The sequence below is a fragment of the Pinus tabuliformis genome, chromosome 2_1, assembly GCF_031772625.1.
Source record: "Pinus tabuliformis cultivar Carrire ecotype Pingquan chromosome 2_1, CPIR1, whole genome shotgun sequence".
NCBI lineage: Eukaryota > Viridiplantae > Streptophyta > Pinopsida > Pinales > Pinaceae > Pinus > Pinus tabuliformis.
The window spans coordinates 911,343,161-911,358,271 of record NC_142299.1 but is presented as its reverse complement, the minus strand read 5'-3'; the positions used below and the strand labels follow the sequence as shown (position 1 = coordinate 911,358,271).

At 37.5% G+C, this 15,111-nt stretch overlaps 1 protein-coding gene and 1 pseudogene across 1 annotated transcript; both read left to right on the top strand.

Annotated features, from left to right (window-relative positions):
• The first annotated feature begins 2,365 nt into the window (after positions 1–2,365).
• LOC149203606 (uncharacterized) lies at positions 2,366–3,259 on the top strand (annotated as a pseudogene).
• A 9,576-nt stretch (positions 3,260–12,835) lies between these two features.
• On the top strand, positions 12,836–14,730 carry LOC149203605 (uncharacterized). The gene is made up of 3 exons (XM_089400212.1): positions 12,836–13,447; positions 13,544–13,660; positions 13,753–14,730. The coding sequence occupies exons 1-3, from the start codon at positions 12,974–12,976 to the stop codon at positions 14,524–14,526; spliced, it is 1,365 nt and encodes a 454-aa protein (XP_089256338.1). The 5' UTR covers positions 12,836–12,973; the 3' UTR covers positions 14,527–14,730.
• Positions 14,731–15,111: the final 381 nt, after the last annotated feature.

Below are 15,111 nucleotides of genomic sequence, written 5' to 3'. Positions count from 1 at the left end.
TTAGTATTAATGTGTTTGGCACTCTCATTATTATTTCATGTTACATTTATTTGGGCAAGTAACTATTTCGACTTCAATGTCAACACACTTATTAGCAATTTGAATTTATGTTTAACCTCCAAATCTACAAGTCAGCCTCATAATATTTCAAGTTGGCATGCCCCAATAGTTGTGACCCTTCGCATGTAGAATTAACTATAAATTGGCATTTATCCTCCACCATTTGCAATTAAAGCTCGAGCATATCCAAGTGTTATCATTTGAGGTACCGTAGGCCTAAATAAGATGAGCTGGAGAGGAAATAACGATGTGGGTTTGTACTTGTCCCTGTGGTTTGGTACAAGTTGAAGGTAGTGTTGCTAGATAAAATTATTTTGATAAGTTTTTGTGGCAATCTTTGTGGCCTAATGGTGGAATCTATTGCGGTCTAACAATGGCAATCTTTGCAGCCTAATGTTGGAATCTATTTTGACCTAACATTGGCAATCTCTATGGCCTAATGGTGTAATCTATTATGGCTTTACTATGGCAATATTTGCGGCCTATTGGTGGTAGCTATTGCAGCCTAACAATGGCGATCTTTGTGGACTAGTGGGCATCATATGCAGCCTTTTCTATGGCATATTGTGCGGCTACCTTAGTCCTATATGTGGCCTTCTCTATGGCATCTTGTGTGGCTTCCTCTAGTGTATTTGTAGCCTTTCTCTATGACTACATGCAACCCTTTCCTTTTATCTTCATGCAACCTTTGTCTATGCATATTTTCTACCTTCTCTCTATGATCTTATCATAATTATATGTGGATTTTCCTTGAGAAGGTAAGGATTGATCGAGTGAAGTTAAGTAGCCTCTTTGGCATATCTTGGTGCGGCCCTAATTTCCCTCATATTATGCATCTAGGCTATTGTTTATCTGACCTTTAAGAGGTCTGCGAGGAGATCTCTGCAACCTACTTGAGAAACCTTTATGTGCCCTAATCTTCTATGTTTAATAGTAATGTATAGCAGTGATGTATGTTTGAGTTTCTTATAATTCTTATGACAGTGATTCTTGACTATGATATATGGAATTATCTCTAAGACTAGGATGTTTAGCAGTGCCCTTCTAGGGCAGTCTTTTTATGACAGTGATGTATAACAGTGACCTAATGACGTAGATGTATGGAAATCCTTATGACCATGATATATAGTAGTGTCTATATGACTAATATGTATAGAAATGCCCTTGTAGGGCAGTCCCTTTATGATAGTGATGTATAAGAGTGGCCTAATGACATAGATGTATAACAGTACTTATAACCATGATATATGGAAATGATATAACATAGATGTATGGCACTCCTTATGACAATGATATATGGCAGTGATATGACATAGATGTATGACACTCCTTATGACAGTGATATATGGAAATGATATGACATTGATGCATGGCAATCAAAATTTCTCTTATGATTGTGATTGCAGTGATATGATCGTGACAAACATATATGCTACTTTTAGTGATATGGAGGCATCCCTATCAGAGGTCTTGTGAAGGACTCCTTGATAAACTTGTTTGCTACCGTCTTATGAGGATATTGTATGATCCAGGGTTAGCCCTAGGAGGCCTAATGTGATTGATGTTGATAGACTTGGGTCTCATTATATTCGTATATTGTATCTCAGCTGAACATTTGATGAATATCTAAAAAATAAGAAGACTTTATTTTTGGATTTTTCCCCTTGTAAACATTAATAAGAAACAAACAATCTAAGTCAACCAAAGATAGGAACTGAGTCTATATATATATATATATATATATATATATATATATATATATATATATATATATATATATATATATATATATAGGAGTCAAGATCCTATAACACAAATAATAATTAAATGATATTAAAACTAAAACAAGACAATAAAAAAAGAATGTGAGAAAACAAATCAAAAGAAAATTAACATTAAATGCATTTACATATTTATTAAGACATGTTATTGACGCACAAAATGAAATTATATTATTTATATTTTTCACAAAAAAAATATAACCTTTGGAAAAAAAATAAAATTTTAAATATTTGTTTTTTACCTCTGATAGTTTGACCAAGTCCACCCAGCCCTCATTGGCACCATTGACCAAGTTGGCCCAACCCTTATTGGCACCCATTTATCAAATATATAAGAAATACATTGTACATTCGACCTTTGTCTATGTTCATATGAGGCAAGCATATCTGAGGGAAAAGAAGAAGTCAAGGTTCAGAACGAAGATCAAAGATATATTGAATATCTTGGAAAGTGCCGAATTTTTTTGTGGTTTATCTCTATGCTTCAAACTTTTGTGGTTTATCTCTGTGCAAAGTGCATAAACATGATGGGAAAAGGAAAGAACAAGAAGAGATCAGGTGATGGTCAAAAAGTAGTTTTACGGGTGAAAAATCTTATGGAGGTCTTCCGACCTGTACCACAGTTTCATTCTCACCCTGAAATTCCCCACATTCCTGTGGAGGCTCCCCCTCTTGAACCTAGAGTTCAATTTGACCTTGAAATTTCTAGGGAGCTTCAATTTATGTTGGAGATGATGAGGGAGGAACAGCGTCGGGAGGAACTCCTAAGATAGGAATTGCGCCGAGAGGAACTACATCAAGAAGAATTGCATCGAGAAGATATGCTATGCTATCAAGAGGAAGCAAGACGGGAAACACGTACAAATTATTTTCCTCAGGCTCCTTTAACTGGATATGGTGTTGATATTGCTATACCTGAGAGGGAACTGTTATGATATGGAGGTGGAAGGGATTATATTCCTCAGGTTCCTCTTCAAGCTCAAGATCCATATGGTAGTCTATTACCAAAGCAACCTGAGTTAGATTATCAGAGTTGGGTTGATCCAAGCATTGGATCTTTAAATCATCAAATGTTGCAACCAGAGTTAGATTATTAGAGCCAGGTTGATCCAAGCATTGGATCTTTAAATCGTCAAAGGTTGCAACCTGAATTAGATTATTAGAGTCAGGTTGATCCAAGCATTGGATCGTTAAATCATCAAAGGTTGGAGGTGGACTATCGAAAGCCAATAGGTGATGTTCCAACTGAAAGCTACTATGCGGACCCTCTCCTGCAAAGGGATTTATTTCGACCTGGTTTAGGAGCCCCTGCTCCTCAAGCTCCTTTAACTAGATATGGTGTTGATCCTGCTATAGCTGAGAGGGAGTTGTTACGATATGGGTTTATTAAGACTGATTTATATGTTGTTGAATTTTGAATCATAGGTTTATTACTATAGTTTCATTCCATTGTTTTATTTATGAATCATTCTTAATAATTGATCCTATTGGTATGATACTAGACAATTTGAGATTGGGAGCTACATATTTGACATGGTGGATAGAATTATAGCAATCGCTTCAGTTAGAATTGTGATATCATAGATGTATTTTTTACACAAGGGATATTGTGGGAGCCTGTTATTGACCCCAGTTGCCTCATAATTCTAATACTTTCATAATTAATATGACCCAAGTGCGCATGACACAATAAATATGACGACATAGTATCATTTTGTTGAACAAGAAATGTCAAAAGAAGAGGATATACTCCAGGAACAAATCCTAGATAAAGAAGAAATGAATCCGACAATATCTTGTAATGAGTTGGCTGGAATTACCACTCCTCAAGCTATCAAGATAGAAGAACATATCAAGAAGAAAAAGGTAATAGTGTTGATTGATTCGGGAAGTACCCATAATTTTATTCATTGTAAGATAGCAATGGAATTAAATTTCTTCCTATATCCAGCACCAGAGTGTCAAGTGATGGTTGCAAGTGGAGGAACCATAAATTTCTCTAGAAAGTGTCATAATATCAAGCTACCCATGGGAGAATATGTATTGAATAGCCCAATGCTTTCCATTCCAATGGGTGGTGCTGATGTTGTACTAGGAGTCCAATGGCTGCAATCCTTGGGTACAATAGCTTTTAATTTTCAAGGACTTTTCATGAAATTTTGTGTGGAAGGAAAGGAAGTTAAATTAAGGGGTATTGTAGGGAAATCGAGAAAGATAATTAGCTCTAACGGTATGACAAAGCTTCTAAAGAAGGAACAATGAGGTGTAATTTCACAATTGTGTTCGCTAGAGGTTCCCACATCGAAATCATCTATTTCTCCAAATCTCCAAAAATTCTTGGACAATCATTCCAAGGTATTTGAGACTCCCAAGGTCTCCCACCTATTCGTGATCATGATCATGCTATTCATTTGATTCCAGGAAGTGTTCCTCCAAACATCAGGTTGTACAGATATCCCTATGCCCAAAAGAGTGAAATTGAACATATGGTTGCAAAAATGCTAGAGGCTGGTATAATTCAACCTAGTCAAAGTTTTTTCTATGCTCCAGTAGTATTGATGCACAAGAGAATGGATCATGGCACATGTGTCTAGATTATAGGGAGTTCAACAAGCTCACTATTAAAGATAAATTCCCCATTCCTACCATTGATGAATGATTGGATCAATTGCATGGATCAATTTACTTCACCAAGTTGGATATTCGTTCAGGATATCATCAAATCATAATGAAAATTGAAGACATTCCAAAACAACATTTAGAACTCATGAGGGTCATTATGAATTTTTGGTCATTCCTTTTGGCCTTACCAATGCACCTTCTATATTTCAAGGTTTGATGAATTCCATTTTCAAACCCTTCCTTACAAAATTTGTGTTAGTATTTTTTGATGATATACTAATCTACAACAAGTCTTGGAAGGATCATGTTGAACATGTTGACAGGGTGCTCAAACTATTAGAGGAGAAACAATTATATGCAAAAAGCTCCAAATGTTTCTTTGGAGTACAAGAGGTGGAATATCTGGGTCATATTGTATCTCATGAAGGTGTTAAGGTAGACCCTAGAAAAATTAAATCCATTAAGGAATGGAAAATACCCACATCCATAAAGCATCTGCAAGGATTTCTCGAGTTGACAGGGTATTATCGCAAGTCTGTTAAGAATTATGGGAGAATAGTAGCACCTCTAACAAAATTAATGAAGAAAAATTCATTTTCATGGACTCCAGAAGCAACAAAGGCCTTCGAACATCTTAAAAAGGCAATGTGCCAAGCACCTATCTTAGCTACGCCAGACTTCACAAAAACCTTTATTGTGGAATGTGATGCTTCAGGAAATGAAATTGGTGTTGTTTTAATGCAAGATGAAAAACCCATTGCTTTCGAAAGTCATCCAATCAAGGGAAAGTATTTACAAAAAGCTATTTATGAGAAGGAAATGTTGGAAATACTACATGCACTTAAGAAATGGCGACCCTACCTAATGGGAAGACACTTCAAGGTAAAAACGGATCATGATAGTCTTAAATACATTTTAGAACAAAGATTATCCTCTAAAGAGCAAAAAAAATGGGTCACAAAGATGTTGGGTTATGACTTCGAAATCATCTACAAAAAAGGGAAGTAAAATGTTGTGGCAACTGCACTCTCAATAAAGGATGAGGATGTGGAAGCATTGTTGTGCGCCATTTCTATTATCCAACCAAATTGGATAAATGAAGCAAGGGAGGAATGGAAGAATGATGAAGAAATGTGGGCACTCATTCGACAGTTACAAAAAGATCCCAGTACATATTATACATTTATTTGGAAAAAGGATTCGTTATGGTACAAAGATCGCTTATACATATGTAAGAATTCCCAACTCAAACAAAAGATTCTTATGGAATTGCACACTTCTCCCTTAGGAAGGCAATTAGGATTTTTAAAAACTTACCACATGGTTAAGAAGGAATTTTTTTGGAATGGCCTTAAATCATATATTCAAAAGTTTGTGGCAGAATGTTTGGTTTGCCAACAAAATAGAGTTGAAACAATTAATACCCCAGGTCTATTACAACCTTTATCCATTCCAAACCAACGTTGGGAGGAGGTTTCAGTATTAGTATTATGTAATGTTTCTTTCTTGCCAAAAGCCTTCTCTCTTTCTACGATTTTCGCTACTAATTTGTCAAAATCCAATACTTTTAATTTCCCACTAGTTTGGAGAGATTCCAAGTAGTGTGAATAACTACGCTAAAGAGATTTTATAAAGGCAGTAAGTTGTAAATCAACTTTAGCTCCGGTAGATTCAATTTCACGATTGATGGCTTTAATTTCAAAAACAAGTTTAACAGATCATTATCTTTCATTTCCATATTAAATAACTGTATTATCTCCAATTTAGAGTGTGAATCATAAAGCTCTTTTAATTTTATTATGGCAGCATACGTTGTTTTACTTTGAATAATATATCTACTTACCTCTTCTGAAACTGAAGTGGAAATTAAGTCATAGTCATTCTTATCCTTACTTTTCTAGATCGCTAATTGTTTCTCTTCATCAGGGTGATATGGTGCACTCCCTTCTTTTCCTTCACATACTCCAGCCTACAGACCATTAAAAACAAGTGTATTTTTTTACTTTTAAGAACCATTCTTGATAGTTTTCCTTTCTAGAAAGGACAACACAAACTAATGAAATCAAAGAATTCATGTTTACTGTAATATCTGACAACTTATCAGTACTAAAGAATTTTCAATAACTTATGTTATCCTCTAAATGCACAAAACTTTAATTTTATTTATCTATGAAAGGCAATTTCATAGTCTTTGTTGCTAAAATAGAATATCTCTTAATACTTTGTGAGAGGGATAATAACACCAAGCATTTAATGTTCATCATAAACACCGAAAACCGAATTTGAATCCATTATTTGTATAAATCAACTACATTGTCAATGGGGTATACCAAAACTAATCTATGGGGATACTCAACAAACCACCGAATTGCACGGCTATATCGATTCTTGTTCTGCAAGTTTGTTGTTCTATATTGTATGAAATTTTTAGAAATTTTGAATAATATGACACTTATTCACAGAGATTATCCCGATTATACACTATTGCGGAATACATGCATAATACATAACCTCCTCTATGTTGATCATCAATTTAGTAGCATTAAAAACAATGAAACATCAATCGCATGCGCACATAGAAGCATCAATCGCACATATCAACACAGTATGTATCCGGGGAAAGAATAAAGCTGAAAACCCCCTGCTATCTGTATATTATAATGATTGAGAACATGTAACAATACATAAGACAATACTCCTCACAAGTACTCAGTACTATCTCCACCTGTTACACACAAACTAGCTCAGATCTTATGCCTCAAATCTCCTCCACTGTTTGCCTGCCTCCACTGCGCAATCCTGCATGAGAATAATGATAAATAGAATAACCAAACTCGTATTTCCCTCATGTTTGACCACGCAATCCTCATTGGCAATCTCAATCCATGCATGTGCAAATCTCATGCACAACTATAGTCACAACTCACAACTGTCTTGCCCTTTCACTCACCTCTAACACCTGTCTCCACTGAACTATCCATGCACTGAGTTAACTTATGTATTCTTTAGTTGCTTTATGAGTTAATAATTAGTGAATTAATTAATAATTAATTCACATCACTCATCACTAGTGTATTCTACAGTTAGACTAAATACAACTAGTTCAACCAAGTCAAACTGAACACAACTCCATAAACTCCTCATTCAACTCCATCAAACTCAATCACTTGAGTTCTAACTGAAGTCCATCATGCAATAGCTCAACTGACCCATAAGAAAAGTGTATTTCCTTCTGATAGCTGCATGTGCCACATCCGTAGCTCGAGCTGAAGTGCTCCAAGAGGATAAGATAATGTTTATAGTCCAAATATTATTAAGAGATAATAGTATTCGATTGTTCTATTTTTAGCCTGGCAGTCTAAAAATAGACTCTGCCCATATGTCTAAAAATAGAGGTCCATCTATTTTTACCAACATGACCAATCATCCACAAATAGCATCCTGCAACTCATAGACCATGATCCATATGTCTAAAAATAGACATAGTCTAAAAATAGACTTTTCGCCAAAAATAGCCTGCTGGCCCACTTAGTGAAGGCGACTTCTTTTCACTAAGCTCCATCATCTTGTTGCATTTTCAACGCTCCTCTCAACAAGATATGGATTATCTGCAACCCCTATCCTGCAACTCTGGAATGTTCTGCATGCAACACATTTGTCCGGCCCACTTGCTCCAACAACACTTGGAACAAAAACACTCCCAACTGACCACTCTATTGGGCTAGGAACATACTCTGATGCTGAAGCTCTACCTGCTGCTGACAAGTGCTCCCTCTCTGACATCTACGCTACTGCAACATCTCCATGCATCTCGCACCATTGCACACATCTCTGTGCCACCTAGCACTGTGCAAAACACTTGTGCCTCTCGCATTGTTGCAGCCTGCTAGCTATGCGCTGTCCTGGGATTCCCTACACTGTCGCTCTCTCTGCTGCTCCATATGCATTTATCTCTACCCAATCAGTCAGTTCCTGCTACTCCACATCGGGGCTCCCGTAGCAAGGTCACATCCAAGAGGTTGGGTACCTCAAGGATCCTACCCCTCCTCCTTGGGACGATCACTCTATATCGTCCCACCTCCTACCTGGAGGTATAGCTGCATGTGATCCCTCAACCCACCTGGCTCGAAGTTTCCCCCTACTAGAGGTCTCTGCATGAGTAGGTATCTCTACTTGATCTCCTCTCAGCTTCCCTTGTTGTGGGTGCTCCACAACCTCCTGAAGCTGTTGCACCAATCGTGGCTCCTCCACAATCATATGAGACTTCTTCTGGCTCTGCATGTTGAGAGGTAATATACGCTCCCTCTCAACCACCAATTCTCCATCAGTTGCCTCGTTTCTCAAGGCTTTGCATGCATCTTGAACCTCAAGAGCATACATGTTCTTGACCCGTGAACCAATCTGCTTCACCTGTCTAGCGATGATGTGTCCAAGGAAAACCTTTCCCTTACTGAAGACTACATCATAGCCTTTGTCTTCCAGCATCGCGATCGACACCAAGTTTCCCTTCAGTCCCGGTACATACTTGACATTGGTCAAGGTAAGGCGAGATCCATGCTCCCTCTAAAAAATAACTGTGCCTACACCTGAGACACTATACTTCTCATCATTACCCATTGCTATGAGTATCTGGAGATCTTGCTCCTACAAAGTACTGAACAAACTCATGTCACCGGTCATGTGGAAAGAAGCTCCACTGTCAAGAAACCAACCACTTCCCACCATGGATGAAACCATGCATGCGAAGAGTGTGAAATCCAACTCAAACTGTGAAGCAAGTGCCTCACCTTCAGATCCTTCCCCGGATCCCTTCTTGGATTTCCTCCGTGGACAATTTGCAGCATAATGGCCCACCTCATGACAATGAAAGCATCGCACTTTTGATTGTCAACCTTCTTCCCATCATTGGAAGAACTGGATTCGGAAAGAGAACCCTTCTCCTTCCCCTTCTTTGCTTTGGCAACCAAAGCGTAATTTTCTTCATCAGGTGCCTTTGATGAAGATCCATCCCTGGTATTCCGCCTGATCTCCTCTTGCACAATATCAAGCCAAAGTCTCTCCCATCCTGTCAATTTCTCCCGACCATTGACAGAGTCCTGATAGGAATGCAAACTCTTCGGAAGACCAAGGAGAGCCAAGCTCACCAAGTCCTCATCATCGACAGTCACCCCCACACTTCCCAGCTCATCCCGAAATTGGGTGAACTTCGTGAGATACTTGAGTATACTGTCTCCATTCTCACACTTAATGTTTCTGAGTTTATCCTTGAGCGCCATTCCACCAGCTCAAAAATCAACCGCTTCTGATGTAAAAATCGTGAGAACAAAGTATTTCTTGTACAGAGATCGACTGTATGGGCTTTTACCGGATATCTCACCTTCCAAAAGAAGGATAAATCTAGAGGCTACCTGGCCCGATTACAGACTCTGCTTGAAGAAATAAAATGTAATCACTTTCTGAATAATAGATCTGATGATCAACTCTGCTCCGATACCATGTAGAAATTTTGAATAATATGACACTTATTCACAGAAATTATCCCGATTATACACTATTGCGGAATACATGCATAATACATAACCTCCTCTACGTTGGTCATCAATTTAGCAGCATTAAAAACAATGGAACATCAATCGCATGCGCACATAGAAGCATCAATCACACATATCAACACAGTATGTATCTGGGGAAAGCATAAAGCTGAAAACCCCCTGCTATATGTATATTATAATGATTGAGAACATGTAGCAATACATAGTACAATACTCCTCACAAGTACTCAGTACTATCTCCACCTGTTACACACAAACTAGCTCAGATCTGATGCCTCAAATCTCCTCCACTGTTTGCCTGCCTCCACTGCGCAATCCTACATGAGAATAATGATGAATAGAATAACCAAACTCATATTTCACTTGTGTTTGACCACGCAGTCCTCATTGGCAATCTCAATCCATGCATGTGCAAATCTCATGCACAACTATAGTCACAACTGACAACTGTCTTGCCCTTTCACTCACCTCTAACACCTGTCTCCACTGAACTGTCCATGCACTGAGTTAACTGATGTATTCTTTAGTTGCTTTATGAGTTAATAATTAGTGAATTAATTAATAATTAATTCACATCACTCATCACTAGTGTATTCTGCAGTTAGACTAAATACAACTAGTTCAACCAAGTCAAACTGAACACAACTCCATAAACTCCTCAATCAACTCCACCAAACTCAATCACTTGAGTTCTAACTAAAGTCCATCATGCAATAGCTCAACTGACCCATAAGAAAAGCATATTTCCCTCTGATAGTTGCATGTGCCACATCTGTAGCTCGAACTGAAGTACTCGAAGAGGATAAGATAATGTTTATAGTCCAAATATTATTAAGCGCTAATAATATTCGATTGTTCTATTTTTAGCCTCATAGTCTAAAAATAAACTCCGCCCATATGTCTAAAAATAGAGGTCCATCTATTTTTACCAACATGACCAATCATCCACAAATAACATCCTGCAACTCATAGACCATGATCCATATGTCTAAAAATAGACTTTGCGCCAAAAATAGCCTGCTGGCCCACTTAGTGAAGGCGACTTCTTTTCACTAAGCTCCATCACCTTGTTGCATTTTCAACAAAATTTACGCTAGAGAAATCAATTGAATAGTTCTTTCACTTTTATCATGAGAGACATAGTAAAAATTTTGAAGCATTGAAGCATCCTAGAAAAATCATCAATAACAAGTTATGCGATTTACTCTATTCAAATGATTTCTGATAAATCACAATTCAATCTTCGAGAATCCTTGCAAGCAGTTAGGTCGAGTCTCTAATGCGATCACATGCTTTGTTCACATGAGGATCAAGCCTTTGTTGGGACGACGGATCTTCTAGGCACGCTGTCAGGTATTCTCGGCATACAACAACCATTCTTTATATGTGATAACAGTCGACTTTGTATTTGGGTCAAGGGTTTGGACTACACACAATCTTCTTCTGCGAACACACCATTCTTTTTCTACGTACACCAGCACTCTTTAATTGGAAGGCTTCAATTTTGATTTGTCCTTCACTTCTACGGCAATCCCTTACAAACTTCTTCAATGAATGCACCAACATCTCCTTAGCCAAACAATCATGGAGTTTATAAATCTATCATGGCTCTGATACCATTGTCAGACAAGCCCGGTATAAACTCCACAAGGATGAATGAATTTTATTGATCTATCACAAGAAATTTATACAGATGAAAAATAGAGGGGGAGGCAGTTTTGTCTAGATAACTCCTTTATAAGGGAAAAAACTGAAAAACTAACTAATCCAAGTAATGTACAAAAAATACAAAATCCGAAGGATTATTTTAACATATAATATAGTTTGAAAAAATATTCTCCTAAGCAGAAGCATCCTGTGGAGAACGTACACATTCTCATCTTTGGATAAAGAAAAAGATTTAAAAGTTGTGAAGTGCTTATCCCCTTATTTATTTTTAGAATGAGTATGGAACAATACATTTTATTTTTCAAAGGTAATGTGCTTCCAAATAAATCAATATAATCCTTGAAAAAATTCAAGAATAGTTCCTCGTCAACACGCATCCTTTCAAGTATTTTCTCCTTGTTGTAGATTTTTTGAATAAGAAAAGAAAACATTGAAAAATCAGTTTACAAAGAAGCGCGCGTATGGTATTAACAAAAGATGCAAAGCAATGAGGAACCAATAATACTTATTTGAGTAAGGAGGTGATCAATGTAAACCACTACGGCCTCTTCTAAGCAAGCTTCAACGAACTTCCTAAAAGACCTTTCTTCTATATCCCTGAAAATTAAAATAGAAGTGCAGAAATAAATCTATTGAAAATGCTATCAAATTTAACATAACTTCTATATATAGTTAAACCCATACAACTCTATTTTAATTTATTATTATAACTTAAATATGAGCTTTTACAGCACTACACTACCAGAGATAATCAGCTTTTAGAAGTTTATAGATAACACATACAAGTATCTATGGTTAAATTTTATAACTATGATTGGTCTTCATAATATATTCTCGTCATTTATATATTTGTTAACGCACGTTACTCACGCTCACAAGGAAATTAGGAAATTATATTATTTATATTTGACAAAAAAAAATACAAAGGATGTTCTTCGTGACGTTGGCAAAAGAAAAAATTTAAATTTTGAAGATTGTTTTTTCCCTCCGCAAGTTGTCCAAGTCGGCCCTCCGGCAGCCAAGTCGGCCCTCCAGCAGTCAAGTGGGCCCAGCCCTCATTGGCACTCATTTGTCAAATATATAAGAAAGACATTCGACCTCTCCTTAACTCGAATTCGGACTTTCTGTGTATGTTCATCTGAGGCAAGGGAATCTAAGGTAAAAGAAGTCAAGGAGCAGAACGAAGATCAAAGATAAATTGAATATTTTGGAAAGTGCCGAGTTTTTCTGTGGTTTATCTCTGTGCTTCGAACTTCTGTGGTTTATCTCTGTGCAAAGCTCGTAAATAAGATGGCCAAAGGAATGAACAAGAAGAGATCAGGCGACGGTCAGCGACTATCTGGAGGAGCTGAAAAGGAGGCAGCACCAACTATTGTTGCTGATAAGACTGTTAAGAAAGAGACGGCTGTAAAGGAGAAGGAACCCAAGGGTTCAGCAGAAGCTCCTGTGTCAAAGGTTGATCATAATAAGAAGAAAAAACAAGGCCAGGAAGCAAACAATGAAGATGGCAGTGGCAAAGATAGGTTTGCCGGCTTGATTTTTATGTGTAATTCTGAAACTAGGCAGGAGTGTTTCCGATACAGAGTGTTTGGCTTTCCACCAGCCAAAAAGGAGCTTGTAGAAAAGGTGAAGCCCGGAATGAAGCTCTTCTTGTATGATTTTGACCTTAGACTCATGTATGGTATCTACAAGGCAGCGTCTGCTGGGGGAATGGATCTGGAACCAGATGCTTTCCGGAGTTCTAACAGGATATTCCCCGCACAGGTAACTTTTCATTGTGTCTTTGCTTATCTATACATGTCAACACTACAACAGTTTTCTGTTGAGATGAGCTTTTCTAAATGAAGAATCTTTGTGCAGGTGAGGTTCCGTATTCAAAGGGATTGCTCGCCGCTTTCTGAAGACATATTCAAGAAAGCAATCAAAGATAACTATGATGGGAAGAACAAGTTTCGGTTTGAACTCAATCCTCAACAGGTATCATCTATCTATTAATTATTTGTAATGAAATTGCTAGATGTATATTTATTTGATGGCTTCTTTAATTAGGACAATTATTTGTTTTACAGGTGAAAAAACTTACGGAGCTCTTTAATTCTCGCCCTGAAATTCACCGCATTCCTGTGGAGGCTCCCCCTCTTGAACCTAGAGTTCAAGTTGACCTTCGGCTTTCTAGGGAGCTTCAATTCAGGGAGATGATGAGGGAGGAACTGCGTCGGGAGGAACTCCTAAGAGAGGAACTGCGCAGAGAGGAACTGCGTCGAGAAGAATTTGGCCGCGAAGAATTGGTGAGAGAAGATATGCTACGCTATCAGGAGGAAGCGAGACGTGCAGCACGTACTGATAATGTTCGTCAGGCTCCTTTAACTGGATATGGTGTTGATCCTGCTATACCTGAGAGGGAGCTGTTACGATATGGAGGTGGAAGGGATTATATTCCTCAGGCTCCTCTTCAAGCTCAAGATCCATATGCGAGTCTACGAGCTCAAGATCCATATGGTAGTCTATTACCAAAGCAACCTGAGATAGATTATCAGAGCCAGGTTGATCCAAGAATTGGATCTTTAAATCGTCAAAGGTTGCAACCTGAGTTAGATTATCAGAGCCGGGTTGATCCAAGCATTGGATCTTTAAATCTTCAATGGTTGGAGGCGGATTTAAGTCGACCTGGTTTAGGAGCCCCTATACCTGAGAGGGAGCTATTACGATATGGAGGTGGAAGGGTTTATATTCCTCAGGCTCCTTTAGGGACCCCTGTACCTCAGGCTCCCCTTCAAGCTCAAGATCCTGCTGCGGCTGAGAGGGAGCTGTTACGATATGGGTTTATTAAGACTGATTTATAAGGCGCTGAATTTTGAATCATAGGCTTATTACTATACTTTCATTCCATGGTTTTAGTTATGAATCAGTAGTTAATAACTGATCCTATTGGTACGGTGGTACTAGACTATTTGAGATTGGGAACTACATATTTGACATGGTGGATAGAATTATGGGTCGCTTCAGTTAGAATTGTGATATCATAGATGTATTGTTTACACAAGGGATATTGTGGGAGTTCTTGTTACTGAGAAAAAAATGCATAATTATAGTGATGCGAATCAGTGTTCTTTTTTGTTGGAGTTCTTGTTACTGAGAAAAAAATTCATAATTATAGTGTTGTGAATGGAAAAAATGCATAATTATAGTGTTGCGAGCCAGTGTTATTTTTTTTCATATTTTTCCAGAGGAAAAAAAGCTTCTGATATATATTAATAAAACAGTATCATTTTTATAGTATTGCAATTTGTTTGCAATTTTGTTTTTTTTTTTTAAATTTATTTTACAGTGTTATTGTTACTACTATGTTTTTTATTTTTTTTTAGTGTAATTTAAAATCTAGGATCTTTCAGCTATTGTTCAGAAAACAAAAATATCTCTTTGCTTTG